General features: G+C 42.9%; 1 protein-coding gene across 1 annotated transcript in view; it reads right to left on the reverse strand.

The window, feature by feature from the left end:
• Window positions 1-19,940, reverse strand: part of RCOR1 (REST corepressor 1) — an 80,969-nt gene that overhangs the window by 6,916 nt on the left and 54,113 nt on the right. Inside the window, exons 4-10 of the mRNA XM_084208563.1 lie at window positions 16,455-16,507; window positions 12,296-12,457; window positions 9,583-9,701; window positions 6,104-6,182; window positions 1,616-1,810; window positions 574-651; window positions 351-408 (exon numbers count right to left, since the gene is read on the reverse strand). Of these exons, the coding sequence (XP_084064689.1) occupies window positions 351-408; window positions 574-651; window positions 1,616-1,810; window positions 6,104-6,182; window positions 9,583-9,701; window positions 12,296-12,457; window positions 16,455-16,507 (744 nt within the window). The remainder of the gene's footprint in view (window positions 1-350; window positions 409-573; window positions 652-1,615; window positions 1,811-6,103; window positions 6,183-9,582; window positions 9,702-12,295; window positions 12,458-16,454; window positions 16,508-19,940) is intronic.

A 19,940-nucleotide genomic window follows, 5' to 3' on the forward strand; every position in this document is an offset into this window, starting at 1 on the left:
GAGAGGTGTAGTAAAAGATGGGTAGAGTCAAACGTACAAGGCCTGTTTAAATCTGCCTGTACTGCTTGAAAAGTTACATAGACAAAGATGACAGTGATGCCAGCTGAATTTCACTTTCTGAAAGCTTGGTCAAGCAGACACTATGTGCAAACATTCATAGGATGCCATTTATATTGCCCAGGGAGGGGAAGGGGGAATATTGTATCCCTGTTCAAATACATTCTTTGGGCATTGGTACACAGCAGTGTCGAAGTCCTCCTTCCTTAACCTTCTGAAGAGAAACTCAGCTCTGAAATGATAGGGTTTTGACTATCAACAACTGAAGTACAAATAAACTTGTAGTGCCATACCTTGTACAGCAAGAAGCTGCTCATCTGTGGTCCAACGTGCGTTAAATTTCTGGACGACCTAGACAACAGCAGCAACAAAAATTAGGTAACTTAATTTATACACTTTCATTTGTATCTGAGCTCATGAAAACCTCTCAAAAGTGCAACAAGGAATTAACTGTTAGTCAAAGTATATCATTAACATTTATCCTCACAATTAACAAAGGTCAGAAAATGATCTCACCTCTGGAAGTCTGTATTGTTCTATACCACCTTCAAGCTTTTCTTTGAGCGCGCTGTTTGTCTGTTTGATATTCTGAATCTGAAAAGAAAGTTTCATCCCTTTAAGGAGGAGTAAAAAAAAAAAATCTTTGGACAAGTGTTTTTCCAGCAGCCTTGGCAGGAACCTCAAAAGCTCAGCCTTCCAGTTTTTCTCACAGCCTGCCTTTTCCAAAAAGAAAGTTTGCTATATTGAAATAATGTACAGCAGGAGCAGCTGGCAAATCAGGAGATCCCATTTAATTTATTCTCTGCTGTCTACAAGTTATTTGGACCAAGAACTGCCCCAACTTCCAGGTCTGTATAAAGCCCAGCATAAGAAGACCAAACCCATCTGCAGCAAGTAATAAATCAAAGACTGCTAAAGAGTTCAGCTTCTCCCAGAGTGCCAGGAAAAAGGCTTCAGGCCAAAACACCAATTCTATTAACTTTAATAAAGAGCTTGAGACAGATCTCTGCTTTAGAAACAGCAAATTGCTCAGATCTAGGCAACAAACTCATGTAGCAAACCTGTATTTACTCACAGAAATTTGAAAAACATTTGTTTAAAAGGCAGATCCATCAGGAAAGCAAAAGGTACATAGAGAATTTGTATGATACCTGTCTAGGAAAGACTAAGCCAAACATATCTGCAACTTCTAAAAGTGAAAAGGGAAAGGAAATAGCATACTGCTGAAAGCACTGCCACCTGAGGAAAGTTACAGTTAAAACTGTAGAAGGGATTCTGAACTGCAAGAAAAGCTAGGTGCCAACAAATATTCCTTTGATTTCGTGCTATGAACTTTCCCTTGTTTTGCTTCAGGTCCAAAGTAGGTTTGCCCACAGAACTAAAACCTAAGATGTAAAACCCAGAGCTTCATTCAGAGCACAAGGACAGCAGCTTGTCAACTGAGGCACGTAGCATTGTGCATCATCACTGCCAAGCTACAAATTCCTGCCAGCTTTGCAGACTGCAGCAGGCAGCACCAGCAAAGGCAGCAGGTACTCCCGCGCGATCCCGTTCGTACCTGCCGTTTGATGGAGACTAACTCCATGTCCAGTTGTCTGAGTACAGTGGTAGCAGCTGTTGCATTGGCAGAAACAGCCTCCACATCTTCCTGGGAAAGGAACATTCCTTTGGGAGGTTTCCTCTTTGCTCTGTTCTTGGCCTGTGTACTGTGCTTCTCCTTCTTCACCTGAGGGACAGTTTCAGCAGGTGGCACCTGGCAAACAGCAGTCAGTCATTTTACAAAACTAAACATCTTTAGAATCCCTTCCAGCTCAAACCATTCTGTGACTGATTTTTAGCCACATCAAAGGCTGGTTAACAACAATGCCAGTATGCAGACAGGAGGACATTTTTGCTTTAAGTGGCATGTCATACAAACTGTCTTATACAAATTTCTCCTTTCCTTTAGCAGCTTTCAGTGTTTACAGAGATACTGTGGTTGCCTTCTCTGCCCAGTCTCATTTTGGGAGACAGATGCCCAATTCTGCATTTATTAAATATTCTGGTTATTTTCAAACCTCCAAAACCCTTCTTGTTTTCATCATCAGATCTGGACACACCACCAGAAGGAAACAAAGTGAAGTGTGGAAACAGAAAGAACATAACTAAAACAGCTTACTGAGAGTTGCTTTACTACCTGACAGACACAGGAAGGAATAAATCAAATTTATTTAAAGGCAAAGGATAAAGGAGTGAGCTGACAACAGGGTAATTCTTAGATTGCTACACCATTTCTTGGAAGCCAGGTTTTCTTGCATAGCACTTGAATATCAACTGTTCCATCAAAATGGTGCAGTTTTACCTAAAACAAATTTTAAGTGTTTTTTTTAAAAAAGGAGTATTTCAGAGAGCACTTCCTATTTTTATCCTTTATGTCCAAAGCAAAGACAGGTAGATTAGCCAGGACACTTACTACAGATCCTTCAAGAGCAAAGCTGATTCTAAGATAGCAAAACCATTTCTTCCAGAATTTATACTCAACAATCAACTCATACCTAAGATTTTTTACCCAGTGACTGGAGCCTGGCCAAGAACACAGAACAGAAGGGTGGCAAGGAGAGAAAAAGCAGAGGGGAGGCAGTACATGTGAATCCTCTGCTTGATCACTGCAAGCTTTAAACACATTGGCTCCACTTGGTGCTATTGTTTTCCTCCTAATTTGCAGCTACATGCAGTTTCCACACAGTTTGTGGCATTTGCCCATTAGCATTGAATGCTTGCATTTGAAACCACATGAAGCTGAGCACCAAACCCCAAGCAAGTATGAGGTTCTGACCCTCAAAGGACTCCAGCACAGCTACCATGGATAAAAGCTTTTTCACCCTCCTCATGGGCACAATGGCCAGAGCCCCACAGCAGCAGCAGCAATGTGGACAGCTGCCTGCTCTCAACCTTTTTCTTCCATCCACTGGTGCACAGTATTCCATGAGATCTAATGCCTAGGGCAAGCCCAGAGGCAAGAGGAAACTCTTGCCATTGCAGGAGGGATACCCCTATGCCTTCTTTGCAGATAGAAAAGCAGGTGGTGAGCAGGAGAAACCAGACTGGCTAAGCTATGAACAAGTGAAGTAAGCTCTGCTCTCTGCTTCAGAAAGGAGCACTTTGATAAGTGAGCCAGGTAAATTATTCAGCATGGATAGACATTTCAGATCCACTCATATTTCATCTACATACACTGCTTCCCAGGACCACGCAGCAATGCCTCACTGCAGGTTCAGCCTGTCTGCTGACCAACAGGCAATGCCTGCCGTGCAAACATCCCAGAAGCTTCAACATTAAAGAAAAATGAAAGCAGTTTCAAATTACTGTTTTACACAGTTCAAAAAATGCAAAGCTCTTTTGTGTTGCAGACAAGAACCAGAGCTCCAGCAGAACAATTTTTGACAGCTCCAAATGCCTCTAGGCCCCAGCAAAAATTTGGAACATCTAGTCTGCCCTGGAAACTCTTTTTTCATGGCCACACACATTTCTCTTGAGAATTAAACCAATTTCTGAAAACCAGAGAGAATTAAAATGCAGGGATTTAGAAGGGATTTAGCAGTGCTCCTGCTTATTTAGATATTGCCACTACTATCCAGTGCACTTCAGTCTTACAAACTCCTTAATACAATGTTCCCTTCCTCAGATTTCACTATGTAAAAAGAAGATAAAGCCATCTCAAGCTACATAAAAACAGAGCATGAAGTGGGAGGCACTTCCAGGAACAAGGAGATACAAAGGAAGCAGGTCTAGGTCATGACCTCAGTATTATGGAGTCACTATGCAAGGAAATCCAAACAGTTGCACTAACAATTAAATTAAAAAAAAAAAAAAAGGATTTTTCTTCCAATGATCCTCAAAAGAGGAAACAGATGAAAGATTTCAGATACTCTGAGAAATCCCAGTGTTACTGGGTAAGTCAGAGAGCAACCAACAGGTCTCAGAGCTGAAGAAACCATCTCTGCAGATTTGGGACAGTGAGGCTCCTTACAGTAAGAGTCCTGGGCTGCTGGAACATCACAGCCCCTGCATGCCAACCACATCATTAAAAGAAACCTAATGATCAAGGACAAACTCATCCCCTCATGGTTACCTGCTCTCTTTCTCAAGGCATTTCAGTAAGCCCTAAGTTCAGGTACTGTAAGATCAGAATCACTCAATCATTAAGTTGGAGAAGACCTCCAAGATCATGGAGTCCAACCTTTGACTGAACACTTGTGAAATAAACCCCAGCACCAACTGCCATGTGCAGTCATTTCTTGAACACCTCTAGGGAGGGTGACTCTGCCATGTTCCCAGACAGCTCATTCCAGTGCTTGACCACCCTTTCAGTGAAAAAATTATTCCTGATGTCCAACCTGAACCTCCGTTGAGAACATTTTCTCTCATTGTGTCCCTGGATGCCTGGGAGAAGAGACCAACCTCCACCTTGCTACAACCTCCTTTCAGGTAGCTGCAGAGAGTGATAGAGGTCTCTCCTGAGACTCCTCCTCTCCAGACTAAACAAGCACAGCTCAACTCGGCTGTCAGACCCATTTTGTCCTCCAGCACAATCTCTGTCCTGAAAAGTCCCCTTCAGGACATGTCAGCATTGGTGGGGAAGGAAGAAATAATAAAGGGGGTTGAAGAGAGTTCTTTTACAAATGCAAGCTTTTGAAGAGCTTACAGAAAATCTTAACTGTAAATTCATTAAAATAATGGGAAATGAGACAATAGCATTATTTAAAAAACACTACAGAGCTGCAAGTACACAGCTGGAACTTAGCCAAGTGAAAACCATTCCTGTCTGAGTGTTCCTGAGGCTTCTGAGACCTCAGTTTCTTGTAAGGATTAATACAAATGGCTTCACATCCACTCTGCCCCTAGGAAGACATCAGGAACATGCTGGTTCCACCAGTGGAAACAAAGCAAAACTTTCCAGGAAAGTCTAGAGAGCACCTTCACGTGGGTGAAGAGCAGATGGGAACGTGGTGATTTTTCAGTTATTTCCATGAAAAATTATTTGTTGGAGGAATTAATCTCACTGAGAGTGACTGACAAAACCATTACTCTGGGACTTTTTTCTGACTGTGTGGGATCATGTTTTTAAATACATCTAGCGGATTTTCCCTAAATATAATCTTTAAAAAAATTAAGAAATTAAATAGAATGACTGGGGGAGAGAGACTGGGAGAGAAATCAAGCTAGAAGAAACCACGAAAGGGAGCTATCTTCAAGGAAAGAAAGTCTTAAGCATCTTCCTGTAACTCATACATACAACCCACACTGCTGCTGAACAAGGTGTTTTTATTGAGTAACAGGTAACCTGCAGGTTATGCACATGGAGATGAAGTATATGATCTCCTGCAGGGCATCACAGGCTGGGTTCTCAGAACTGTTATATTTGTGTAGCTATTTTCATCCAGAACTCTATGCCCACAGAAAATGAAGTACTTGAAGTGAAACACAAGTACTACATTTTGAGCTGATGTAACAACAGGTTAAGGTCACCCTGCCAGACAAAATTAACTAGTCACAAAAGCTTTCTCCTTTACTTTTCACCAATACAGCTGCAATCCTGGTGCTGCTGAAGTGACAAGTATTACTGGGGAACTCAATACACCAGGAATGTACCTCAGAGTCTAACGTGTACATAAACGTACTTCTATTGGTCTACCTAGAACAAAAGGATGGATTCCCCCTCCACCAAGCCATCTCCATAAGGGAATGTGCTTTTACTCCATCTCCATGCAGTTAGGTTGATTTAAACCACTGAGGGTTGTTTAAACTAAGACAGACAAAGAGAAGATAAAAGAGATTGGAAACAATCACATAGTACATTAGCATGGGATGGTGAAGTGTTAAAGTTTCCCAGCTCTATTCATAACAACTTCTTTATCCATACTTGTCTTGATCTAAGAATAATTCTGAAGACAATTCTTTTCTTGTTTGACAACTAGACATGGTACTAAAGAAAATTAGGTACTGCCATGAAGTAGCTAGTAAATAAACACTTTCATTTGCACAGGAGTAAGAAACAGAATTATACCTCCTTTTTGCTCTCCTTGTTTTGTTCAACTTCAATGTCAATAGGGTTATTTCCATTTGCTTCCTCCATTTCATCCTCACTGGAATACAAAAGCAAACAGTACTGCATTAGTTTGTGAGGCTCTCTTTTTCTATGAACAGCATGCTAAAACAAAAGCATGAATGCCACAGCAAGCCCAAAAGCCTTCCCTAGTTTTATTCCCACAATGTGGGTTTTTTGGGGGGTTGGTGTTGATTTTATTTGGTATCGGTTTAAGTCAATAAATTCTTCATTCTGAGGACAGTGCATACAGGAAACACTTCTCAGCAGTGTACTTAGGCAAAATAAATCTACACAGATGAAGGCAAGAGACATGAAATTAATCCCACAAGTTATCTTTCAAAGAACATAGGACACTAAGCATTTTTACTTTAGGCAAACTGAAGCAGAAAGAAAGACTTAAAAATACAGCAAGTAGCTAAAACACAGATTTCACACAACCCCTTAATATTTAGCAAAACAGAGATGCACAAGATGAACTCCCTCAAGAACAAGCACAAAAAATGCTCAGGTTTTTTTTTGGTTTTTTGGGGTTTTTTTCAGTGACAGCCTCACATTTTATTCTCTCCTGGAAAAGAAAAAGATGTTATCAGTTACAGAGTAATAATAGGCATGAAATTGAGGCCATATTGAAAGCAACCTTGGCACACCTGTCCAGTCTGGCTTAGGTGCAATTTTAATCAGACATTAAATCAAATGTGTTTTCACGATTTAGAATTTTTGTACTGTATACAACCAAAATAAATTGCATTGTCTGTTTGAAATGATGCCCAGAAACAGAAGAAATAAGCTGATGTAATCAAGCATTTTTATTAATCAAGAAAATAAACCTATTTTGTCATATCAAACTCCATAGCCTGTGCTGAGGAGCATCAGCTGGTGCAGATATGTCACAGCTCCAGGGCAGGGCATGGCTGTGCTCACAGGGAGCAGGAGCCAGCAGGCACAAGCACGCGCTGCTGAACTTGGCTGTGGCATCAGCTCTCACATGGCCACGTCCCTGCTGCAGCCACATCTAAGGAGGAATGGGCTGCCATCCTTCTCCACAAGAGCAGGCACTCATACATGTCACTTCTGCTCTCCCAAGCCACCTGGCTCACTAACTGATTCACAATTTAGTTTGGGTAATGATGATTCCAGGGAATCCACTCCCAAGCATCCCCTCCCAGAGCTGCACACACAAAGTCCCACACATACAACTTAGAACAGGTGCTGAAAACCTGGTCCCAAATGCACTGAGAGCTGTGTTAGTGGCAATTCGAGGGGCTGGGGAATTGCCCTGCCTAGCCACAAAAGGGATATAGAGGGAACTGAGTGAGGTACCTCAGACTGCCTCTTCTCTTAACCACATCTCCAAAAGAACTTCCTTGTGTTCTCACCTAGGTTCAGATTTCAGCCTTTTCACAACAGTCTTTGCTGTGCTGATTGTTTGTTCCTATATTCAAGCAAGACCCCTAGTCGTGAGCTGAATTAAAGCCCACTCCCTCATTTCTGCAGTTGTAGACTCTGATTGCCATAACCAAAGAACACTTCTGAAGTTCTGCCAACACCGAATGGCACAGCACAACCTGAAAATCCAGGCACCCTAAACCCACCCAGAATGGATTCCACACCCTGCATGGCTGCACTGACAAATCCTTTGAGGGTGCAGGGGTTTAACTATTTTCCATAATGGAGGGGAAGAACAGAAATCAAACATCAAGCTGAAGGCCTGGTGCTTAGCTTCCTGCAGATGTAAATCAAGTTAAGCATTTCCAATCCAGATGCCTTCCTCAAAGGTTACAAAATTACAGCACATGGCAGCCCATACAGTTTTTTCCCATTCACCAGATGGTCTGAGGTGCTACTTTCCCTAGCAAACAGGCATAGGTACTGAGAGGTGTATTTCTAAACTCCAGTAATTTCATTTGTGAGCATAGAAAAAGAGAGATGAGTATTAAAACACCTTAAATTACATGGTACAAGACCAACACATACTCCATGCAAAAGATCAAAAGATTTCCCCCCCACATCAATAACTTAGTAGGAAAGCTGAAAAACGAAACAAAAAAAGCACCAACAACCAGGATGGGGAGCAGAAAAATAGACAGTCTTTGCAGAGAAGAGAAAAGAACAGAATGAAAAAGGAGACTCAGGTCAAAGAAAGCCAACCAAATACTGGACAAGTTGGCTGTCAGTATTCTCCCTGGCCCTGCCTGCTAAGCAAGTACTGCTGACCTAACAGAGATATGGGAGAGGTTCAGTGAGTCACTGGTGCACCACAGCTCAACCCTAGAAACACATTTCTTCCCCCTTCCCAAACAAGACTTGCTCACATGCAGTGGAGCCAGCAAACAGCCAACTGGGAAATGCAACAACCCCTCTGAGGGGAAAAGCGTCTGCAGAATTTTGCCCAATTATGTCAGAAGTCTTCCAAAGGCAGGCACACTTCAAGTCTGGTTTGCAAAGACCTTAACTGCATTTTAGAGCAGGTTGAAAAGGCACCTGCATCAAGTGGATGGAGTTGCTGCTGTTCAGAGCGGTTGTTTTTGCCACAGCCACCTGAAACCTCTGCTTTTCTGAGGCTCTTCCAGCTCCAGAACTAGGTGAAGTCACCAAGTGACAGTAACTGCACAGATACTGACTCTGCTGACCTACCTTCAAGGGCTTGCATGGGTATCCAGGAGTGTGAGCTTGCAGAAAAGGCATGAGTCAAGCTCATTTGCTAAATCTCAGTGTCTAATGACCTCCTGAACACCACCAGCCTCACCCAAATGCCAAGCACCCAGCACTCCCTGGAACAGCTCAGCCAGAGAGCTCATCCCAAGTTCCCCTGTGCTACTTTCTTCCCAGTCACTCAAAATCAGAGCATTAACTTCATCTTTCTCAGGAAACAGAGCTTGGCCTGGCAGCCTTTTCTTGGGCACAGTTTTTTAAGAGACAGGAGAGGAAGGGTCTGTGTGTGTACAGGCACAGGCTGAGAGGGCTCCTGCACTGGAGCCTGTTTCCTGTAGCAGGGGCACGTTCTCACTCTGCTGAGCATCACGTGGAGGAAATAAAGGCAGATTTCAACTCTTTCATTAATTCCTTTTACTGTCCTGCTTATCAGCTCTTCTGGTTTTGCTGACAACAGTGCCAATCAGATTGTAAACAGATTTAATCTCAATTTCCCAACCCTCAAGCAGTATCACAGAAAAAGTTCTAGAATGGGACTGTAACCAGTGCACTGGAAGGCAATCAGGAATTGCAGTGTCAAAAAGGGAACACAGCTAACTGCCAAGTGCCTTTTGGCTTTAAACAAAGCAAAACATAGCAGGGAAGAGGGGTGGGGAAAGGTGTGGTACCAGGAAACGTTTTAGGGAAAATCCTACATCTGGTTTCTCACAAGCTAACAGGAATTTCTGGGACAGACTAAAGAAATCAGTGTGTGCAATACATGACCTTTCTGCTTGCAAACCTACCTTTCCTCACGTTCCCTTTTTTGCTTACGAGCATGACGGTCCATCACACTAGTTTTAGTCCTTGTCTTCTTCCAGGAGTAGTAAAATTTCACCAGGCTGGCTATTGATTTGTCAGGAAGCTGTAAATTAAACATGTATTCTTTTATATGTTTGTATGTAAAGTATCTCCAGAAGTTCACATACAATTGGTCTGTTTTTCCAAGGAACATCTGACCTCTTGAGACACTGGATTCTCTCAAAAGCTCAAGCAAGGCAGTTCTGCTCTACGGGGGAGCATTTCAGGTTAGTGCCCACTACTTAGGACATCAAGGTCTCCTACTATTTAGGACATCAAGGTCTCCTACTATTTAGGATATCAAGGTCTCCAAAGAGCATCTCAGCAAGCTTCCACTCACCAGTCAAGCAGCTGGTTCCCTCCAGAAAAGGGGAACACAGCAAGAGCAAATCTGAAATGAGGTCTCAAAACTGAGGTAACAGTTTTAAAGCCAGAACAGACCTAAAACAGACAGTTTTAAAGCCAACACAGACACACGTAAACAATCACAGAAACTGCTGAATTGCAAACATCCCAAGCATATCTTTGATGTTTGGTTAAATAGGTTTATTCACATGACAAAGTCTAGTCAAAGGTCTCAACAAAGGATATTTTCAAAAGGTGAAATGCTACTGTATGGTTAACTGAGGGTACAGGAAAACAGAAATTTTTTTTTGTCCTCTTATACAAATGCCATTACCTTGTAATTAGGAATGAAAAGTCTGCCTCCAAAAAGCATAGAACTACATTAAGACTAATTCTCTACTTTTGAGGCACTCTACATGGATGCTCTTACACAGGACTTTTAAAAGGTGAAAGTCCAGTCTTTTCTGATGAATAAAACATGTGTTACTTAAGTGTCTGATTCAGTCTGGAGGGCAGAGCAGGTGAGAAAGAAAACAAAACTATGAGCAAGAGCCAGATCTCTTACACTCAAACACTGCAGTTTAAGTCTTCACCTGAGACAAGCCTGGTTCTCAAACTGCAGACTGACTTTAGGTTCTAGTAACAGATCACACCAGCACTCCCACTCTGGCCCCCAGCTACACAGAGGCAGATATCCACCTGGCAAAGCACAGGTGCTAAGACAATGTTGTGCTGACGACAGCCATGCAACAGGCTGATGTTCTGAAATTAAAAAGAGTTCCACAGAACCAAATCAGGGACAAGGCTGCTCATGACAAACATCCACTTGGCTATAAACCTGTACTAAGAGTGCCAAAATATCAGAACCAGTTCTGGTAAATAATGTAACTTGACTTTCATTCTCTGGCTTTGCAGATTTCTCCCCTCAGTTCCAATCTGCAGGGGTGCCAATGGGGCAGCATCTATAAACTAACAACTAACATGGCTCCTGAGCCACTGATTCCTGTCCTCTGCTAAACACAAAGCTTCATGCCATTTAATTCCTTTCATGCAGAATCACTTTCCTGGGAGTAACAGTAAAAAAATATCATTACCTAGGGAACAGTGCAGGAGCTTGGCATCCCTGTATTGGAATGCACTTCACTCAGGGACAGAGAGCCATGCTTCTGCACATAAACCAAATTGAGAATTTCTTGCTTTGGCAGTTAACCAACCAGAAGAACAGGCTTTATGGTCTCTTTTTTCCCCAGGACATTCCCTTGCCCTATCTTCCCTCCTATGTAAAAACACAGGAATAAAGCAGCTTCACTCTTCAAGAGTTCCATCACCTGACCCAAGGGAATGGGAGACCCTAGGACTCCAAGAACATTTGGAAATGAATGTCAGTGAAGGACAAGGAACATCAAGGAAGACATGATGTAAAACAAGCCTCTTTCTGCCATCCTTTTGAAAAGGGACCTTCATCCTTGGAAGGCAAGTCACCTTTTGCTTTTCAGCAGGATCAGCAATACAGTCCTGTGTCACATGTACTTTAAAGAGGCTGAACAGACTGCAACAGCCTAGGCTCACTTCACAGGGTCACAGACAGTGGAACTGGGTCCTTCTGGAACACTCAAGAGGCTACTTTACTGAAGGAGAGCAAAGAACAAAGTCTAGTTCCCACCCAGGTGATGAACCACTTGAAGACACTCTCAAGATACAATTAATAAAAATTTTTACAACCCATCCTCTCCCTCTTTCAAAAGAAAACTGCATGCTCCCTAGCACTTCCCTGTCAGGCAGAAATCTATCCCTGAATTTTTCAATCATACATTTAAAACATTATCATTACTAACCTAAAGCAAAGGACTGAAGCTTTCAAGGATGTATAAACCTCCAACACAGTCTGCTGACAGTCCCAAATCACATTAAGCACAGACTGCATCATTCAATAAAATTAATTCCTAAAAATCAGACTATAAGAAAGAAAATCACCTTGCACAGAGATGATCTTTACTGCATATGTGTGGGCATGTGTACAGACCATGCCTGAACTCCAGCTGAGACAAACACTACCATAGTACACAGGAGACTGAAAACTGTAATTTCCAAAAAAAAAATAAAATCACAGAGTCATAGTTTATCCTGAACCAGTAAAGCACTTCAGGAAAACACTTCTACAGAGACTCTGGGAATAATATTGTTTCTTTCTATTCATGGTAGCATTCTCCCTGTAACATCCCCTTTAGCCTGTTCTCTCTCAAGAGCATTCAGCACAAACAGCACTGAAGACAATAGTCTGTTCTGCTTTCCGACTCCTGCAACACCACTTACCATCTGCTGGATCCTGTGAAAGGTTTTCCCATGGAAACTGAAGGCCTGTTCAAACAAGACCTTGTCTTCCACTGTCCACTCATCTGGGAATGGAGTAAAGTTTGGCAGATCTGCCAAAGACTTCTCAATGTTGTGCTTGTGCCAAAACAGCATCCCAAGAGCCTAGAAATAAAACAGACACCAAGGTGACAACTGTAATCAAGAGAAACATTACTGGAAAATGGAAAGAGAGCTAGGACATTTTCCTCAGGTAACACATCAGACAATTTTAATTCTCAGCTAAATCAGATGCTTTTCTGAGTGCAAGAAACCTGGAATCTGGCCCCCAGCTAGCCTGTGAAGACCAGCCCAAAGTTTATCAAAACCACACAGGTCATCATGTAATAAAAGATTAACAACAGAAAGGTGGGAGAAAGAACTTAAGAAATTACTTCAGCTTTACTGATCATGGTATGCACAGATATGCTGAGCAAAGGCTTGGGAAGTCTACCTAAAAACAACTGGACAAAAGGCAGCTTCTTTCCAGGGCTGGACTCCATTTCCTGGCAATTAGAAGGATGGTTTCTTTGACTGGGGGTTTTTATAATTCTTTATGGGGTTCTTTCTGAGGGGGAACGGGAAAAGAGAAGAGAATGAAACAAGACCTGGAAGAAGGAAAGGCAGAGAACATGCATCACCTCGACTTGCTGCTAAGAAGTCCCTGGCCCAAAGGAGGTATAAATCTCACACATTCTGGGGGCTGCTCTTTTGTTCCCTTGACAGAGACCTCATTTTGCTGTTGCAGTCTCTGCTTCTCAGTTCTAAAGTGCCTGTGCTGTGCTCCACCACCTGCAAACCCTTCCCCTTCTGCTGTCTCTGAGACACTCATGCACAGCCCCCCTCTCCCAAAGCTCCACAGCCCCTCTGTGTTATGACAACACTACCTCTGGCATGGCAGCAGCCACTCCAAGTCATTTTGGGAAGGCCTGACTCCGCACAGCTAAAAAATAGCCTTTCACAACTGCTGTGAAGTGAAAACAATCCCTAACATGCTGAGTAAAATGTAAGAGTAACCCTCTCATCATATGCAAACTCAGCTCAGGTTTCACAGCCATAGTTACCCTTATCTAGTAGTTTCACCCTGGCTGCCCAGCATTACAAAATCCCTCCAAAATCGGGGTTTCCCCACTACTTTGCTATGCAAAAAAGTAGTTCCTTTATGGGATCTCACACCCCTGAGATTCTGCAGAAAGCATGCATATAAATGTTAGTGTTATCCGAGATCTTGCCCAGATTCTACTGGACTCTCAGTGATGCCTGGACACCTTCTCCTCCTTTCTGCCACCATGCAGAACAAGCAGTAATCTCAGTTGTAGCACAGTCACTCGAGAAGTCACAGAAGCCACGCAGCCGTTCTGGGCAAGGACAGGTCAAAGAAACTATTTTTCAGTCATGAAGGACCAAGTTTCCTCTCCCCTGACAGTCTCATTCAGCTTCAAATATGAGACCTACCAAATATCCCTATGAGGAATCAAGGGATAAACAAGGAGTGAGACATTTTGGGAGGGCAGGGTAGCATTAAATAGCACTGAGGTGCTAGTGAGAACTGAGGGAAGAGCTGCTTATATAAATCGAGAGGTAAACAAAAAGACTTTCCTTATAGTCTCATTTCAAGGAGATCAGTATTCATCTTCCACCTGGGCTGCCCTGGAAGACCTCTGCACTCATACACAGGTGAGCACAGGGCATTCCCAGGCTCCTTTGTCCCAGGGTGTCTAACAAAGGCTGGCAGGAAAGGCCAGGTCACAGCCAGATTCACTGTGTGCTTCTAGAAGTCTGTGACTACTACAGCACAGCACAACAACTCACAGCTGAAGTGCCTGGCCTGCCAGAGCTCTCTGGCCTGTGGGGAGCCTGCCCTTTGCCTGCCCTGGGGCTGGCTGGCCAGGCTGCAGGGACTCCCAGCAGCACAGCCCTGAGCCTCCAGCCATGATCCCACAGCAGCAGAGCCAACACCAGGGCACTGAGCCACAGGCAAGGGGAGCGAAAGGACAGGGACCGGAGCTGGGCTGGCACGGATCGGGCAGCTGGACAGGAACCCTGCTGGGCAGAGCAGCACCAGCCAGCACATACCCCAGCACCCTGCCAGCAGCTCCCAGCCCCTGCAGCAGATTGGCACAGCTCAGCCTTTAAAGGGATGTTTTGGGCAGTGGGCACAGGTGGGAAAAAGGCAATCTCTGTATGATGACTGTTAGCCAAGCCACCTGGACAGAGGAGCAAAGTGACCGGCTGTCAGGGGAATGCACGTGTAGGAGAGGGCTGCCTTGGCCAGCAAAGCCCTGAGACAGTGGCCAATTGTTAAAGTGAGCTTTTACTGGCTTCCAGGGAGTATCAGCTTGTCCAGTTACTCAGCCAACAGCAACTCTGATGATACCTGCTGAAGACAGAGTTTCCCTGGGTGACACAAATAATCATCCTGATTTGAAAGCCTTGACACTTGTCCCTGTAATACAAAATGAATGTGTGCCTTCCAGAGCAACACAACCTAGATCCTCTCCAGTTATTTCCTAAAAATGCCTAGCACAGCTCTCTAGGAAATCCCAAAGGGCATGGCAAACATGTTTACTCCAGAGTATTATGTGAGAGTGCTACAGAAGGAATGAGAAAAATTTTAGGAGCAGGGACACTTTTACAAGCTGCTCAGTCACTTTACACTCTGATGTGGCAAGTCATGCAACTTCTGTACACAGAGGGGGACAGAAAAATGGAGAAAGATTCAAAGGAATGAGTGGGAGGTCTATATTTTCAACATGAAAATTAATGCAAATCTCTGTTAGCTAAATTTAAGTTTTTCAAACCACAAGAATTCAGTGGGTTTTTTTTTTAAATCACAAGCTTCATTTTCATTGATCTTCTCTATCAGTCTTTCCTTTCCAAACAACACTTCTCCACTAAAATAATAAAACCCATTTTTACTATTCCAAGACCATCTCTCTTGGCAAATGTTATCCACAATAACCAATACTAGGGTATACCAATATCAGCTGAAGAGTTACCATCTTTTTCATTTTAAGTTCACAGCCTTTTGATGGTTTCATGTTCATTTGATTGCTGTCTTCTGCTCTTAGAAACTACAATTATCAAGCCTGATCATTCCTGGTTTTGTCAGAAATTTTGCTGGCTATCTCAACTTCAGTGCTCTTGTTCAGCAAGAAGTCTTTTTGAGCATGAGTATCAACCACTGAAAGTCTGACTCAAGGGTGATATCATTTACATAGAAGCCCTTTCCATCCCAAGTATTTGTTTCTATGCTCACAGCCTTTGTCTGAACAATTTCATAAACTTTCAGGTTTTGTACTTGCAGAGACAGTATGTGATTTGCCAATATGTGAAGTTGCGAGATTCCCTGCCTTCCCTTTCCAAGCAAGTATGAGTGCATGAGGAAACTCCGCAGAATTCAGAAAAGTTACCCAGGCACAGATCTACTCATCTCCTCAGCAAGTTTTGAAATCTTTGTCAGTTAACACAGGAAAGATTAGTACACAGTCCTAGACCACAGGGAATAAAGGAGCGGTCTGTTCCTCAGACCAGGGTTTCCAGCCCTATGTTACAGGTAATGGCTAAGGTCAGTGGCCACTGGCAAAGTCATCCCCTGGTTACTGCACTGACAGCCAAGGTGCTCATCTGTGAAATGCAAAATGATTTGCAGCACAATTTTAAGGTAAATAACTGTGGCTATCAGTCTGCCTCAGAAAAGCACATGATGGTTCAATAGCTCATTAATAACTGGCAAGACATCCATGAAGCAGAGACCAAGCAGTCAGCTGGAAACTGCAGTGCAATCAGGCAGCTGTCCAAAGATAAGCCAATCTTTTTAACATTGTTTAGGGGGTCTGAAAGTGCTCAAGAAGCAGTCACCAGAGGAAGCATAATACTCATGGCCAGACTCCATTAGAAATTATAATGGTTTTGTTTTTCTTCTTTTGACTCTTGATGTGAAACTAGGGGTAAACTCTGTATCCACAGAGTACAGGCTATTAGGAACAGTCAGTTTTGGGACAAGTAGTATAGGAGAAAACATAGAAGGTAGAGAAAGAAGCAGTTCTAGGCAGTCACTTGAAGACATGTATGAATACTTGCTGAAAAATATTTTAAAATAAAGTATTCAAAGGGTTGTTACCTGCTCCATATTGTATCCATGCTTCTCTTTAGCAATGGCAATATATTCATCCACTGAAAAACAAAGAGAAGGTGTAAGTACATTTCATATAATGATCTCATCTCCGCTTCCCTTCCCCAATCTAAAACCCTGATCTGCAGCTCTGACTTCAGCCCTCCACAGAGAACTCTCACGAACAGCTACCGTTTCCAACAATTCAGGAACAGAAGGAAATGTAAGAAAAACAAGCCCCCAGACAAACTACGTATTTTACTTAATGATATCCAATCCAGTTCCAGTACTTCTGAAACACAGCCTATAGTATTTCAGAACTTGTTCATCAAAACTGTAGACATGACTGTGTCAACTGCTTTTTGGGGTGTGTGTTCATTTGTGGTGGGTTTTTTACTGGTTGGTTGGTTGGTGGTGATTTTTTTAATAGCCCCAAAGTAGTTGTTTTCTTGAGGAAAAGCATCCCCAGACACAATCCATACCTTCCAATACTGCCAGAATCCCAGTGTTGCATGACCACTGCATTACCAAGATACCTTGGTAAATTTTTCAATTCTTACGTCTCATCAGCTTTTATCTTGAAATAAACCCCATGCTCTTTATTATGCCCCATGAACTTTTAATCTTTACAATGTGAACATGCACTGGGAAGTTCTATTTTGTATAGATGGGACAAAACCAAATGTCTTCACCCAGAGTGACTGAGCCCACATTATGTCCAACAGCACCCATCCAAGAGGAATGGATCAAAGTTAGTAGCAGCGGTGGTGTTGTGAAGTCTGTGCCCTTGTGTCTGATCATTATTAACCACACTGTAATAATAATAAAACCCTTGAAAACAAGTTAATCTAAAAGGTGAGACTCCTGCTTCACCTTTTACTGGTTGCCTGTACAGTCCCCAACAACGTGCTAGCAGTACCCACACCTAAAACTGATGCACACAGCGAAAGTTTTCATCCCTATACAAAAATTAGACTTCACAATGAGACATGTAGCAATGAACTCAAAAAATCATTCCCCCTTCTTTTTCTACAGATACCCAGGGAGGGATGAAAGCAAGTTACAGTGCTGAGCACCAGACTCACGGAGAGCGTGCACAGCAGAGAAATGGTTCTGGGCACCCTACAGCTAAGGAAGCCACATTTCTGACAGTGTGGACCTCAAATGTGCTTCTTGCCTATTTTCTACCTTTATGAACACTCTTATGGAATGGCATAGTATTCTTTAAAGCTTTTCCATCAAGCTGGGACAGTCCTCAATTATTCCTTCACCTTTCAAACTAAGCTACAAGCTCAAAAGGTACTGGGAAAACAGAAAGGATAAATCAGAAAACACACAGCAGGAGAGCAGCAGCCTCTTATTTTCAACTTGTCATTAAAAATAAGAATTTAGATCTAGGTACTTAAAGTAGACATCTCATCTTTAGACTAGCCAATATGACATGCGATAGAAATCACAGACCTTCATCTGAAAAGGAAAAGTATAAAAACTTTGTGTTAATTTTCACAAAAAGGTATTGGAAAAGAGTTACTTGTTAAGTGCCCTGTAAAAGTACATGAGAATATTAATGCAGGCACATGTTGTGCCAGGAGAAGAGCATGCTATAAACACAGGCACAGTTCTACATTATCAAGGACATTCCACGAGGTTCTTGTCCTTCCAGGCTCCCATCTGCACACCATGGCAACTCCCGACAGGTTGACAAACCTGCTCATTGCTCCATGTTCTAGATCCACTCAGTAAAAGTTTTATTAGCCTGTTGGAGAAAGGTCTAGCCACAATCATTCATTTGCACTGCTACAACACAAACACATCTGTCTCTCTAAGTCAAATTATTTCTAAGAACCACACTGAACCGAGATGAAAATCATCCATTCTTGCAAACAACCTTTTCTTGCACAAGGGAAACATAATAAAATAGTTGCTAAGGCAGTGGAGGTGCTTGGGACAATGACCAACTTCCTAGGCAGAATTTACTGCATTGCCTAACAAAACATCCTGAGTGCTACCAATGCCTAGTACAAACCCTGAAAATCAGCTTCACCACAGGAAAAAAAAAACCAACTTACAAAACCACATCACAAGCAGAGAACATGATCCAGAAGAGACATACAGGATAAGCAGGGACAGAGGAAGGAACTGCCTCATATACACACCATCCCTTCTCTCCACATGCCCAGTGGGGCAGGGAATCTCAGTAGGATGGGGGTAGAAGAGCAACTTCAGGTGCTTCCAGAGTGACAAAACCACATCAAAAACAAAGGCTGCCAAGAAACCTTACATGCAGCATTTCCCTGTAGTTCAGCTAAATGCTCTCTGCTTCCTTAAAAAACATGTATTGCACATGCAGTGTTATATATTTTGTTTAAGGAGGATGTGAAGGAAGGAGGAGGGAAAGGAGCTGAATTCTCTCAAGTCCAAGGCTGAATTAAGCTCCTGAATGCTAAGTACTACTGCATTAACTACCCTGCTCTCACCATGGAAAGATCTACAGCTCCTCATTTGACTTCAGCATCTTATCCTTTAATACATACAGAGAAGAGATGAGGTCGTTCTCCTTTCCAGCGTATTATCTTTCTTATGCCTGATGTTGTTAAGTAATGAAAACATACTTGCTCCCCAAAAAATCCTTACAACATTTTCTCTCCTAACTAAGCAAGAATATTAGCAAGGTCCTCACATATCAATAGGATTTCTCTTCAAACAGGGCAATACACTGTTGAGCCCAACAGTAGATTATGAGTGACTACACAACATGAAAGTAAGCTTTCAGGAAAAGATGCTTTTACTGTCTGGGTAGGTTCTGTAACACCTCAGTATTATATCTTATTGTTACAGCAGAGGAAGAGAAAAGAAGAATAAGAAAAAGGCAATAAGGCAGTAAACTGACCATGAGCACACAGCAGTAGTACTCCTCAACACTAAAAGAGCATTTGTGGGTGAAGGACAGACAATGAGTACACCATCGTGCTCTCCTCTTGGCTTGTTTCCTGCCTGCTTACTGCCAGTCTAGCCCCTCCTGCTTGTCATTTCTTGGCTAACTGTGAGCTCACTCACTCTGATGCTGGCACCAGAGAGGAATGACTGTCCCTTGAGCAATCCTTCCGATTGCTCTTTCTTTACCTTCCCCCTCCATATGAAGTAAGCAAGGAAGAGCACGGCACCAGCTGAGTCACAGGATCCCTTTAGTCTCCCATACCAGTAGAGCCTGGAATTGCCACAAGCCCAATGCTTTACATGTCACACCAGATAAAGAAGTGTCCTCTTCCATCCCTGCCTTTCCTCTGCACCTCTAGCAAGCACACGGCAGCAGGCACATGGAATTCTGCTCGCCGTGTTTCAGCGGCATTCAGTCACGCTCAGTGCGTAACCCAGCAATCTGCTTAGACATCACAGCTCAGAGCCAAAGGAGCCTGGGGCAGAGCCCTGCTTACACCAGAAGAGACAGCTTGCCAGCACAGCTCTGAACTGCTTTCCAGAAGAGAACAAGCAAGA

This window comes from Fringilla coelebs (assembly GCF_963513975.1).
Source record: "Fringilla coelebs genome assembly, chromosome: 6".
NCBI lineage: Eukaryota > Metazoa > Chordata > Aves > Passeriformes > Fringillidae > Fringilla > Fringilla coelebs.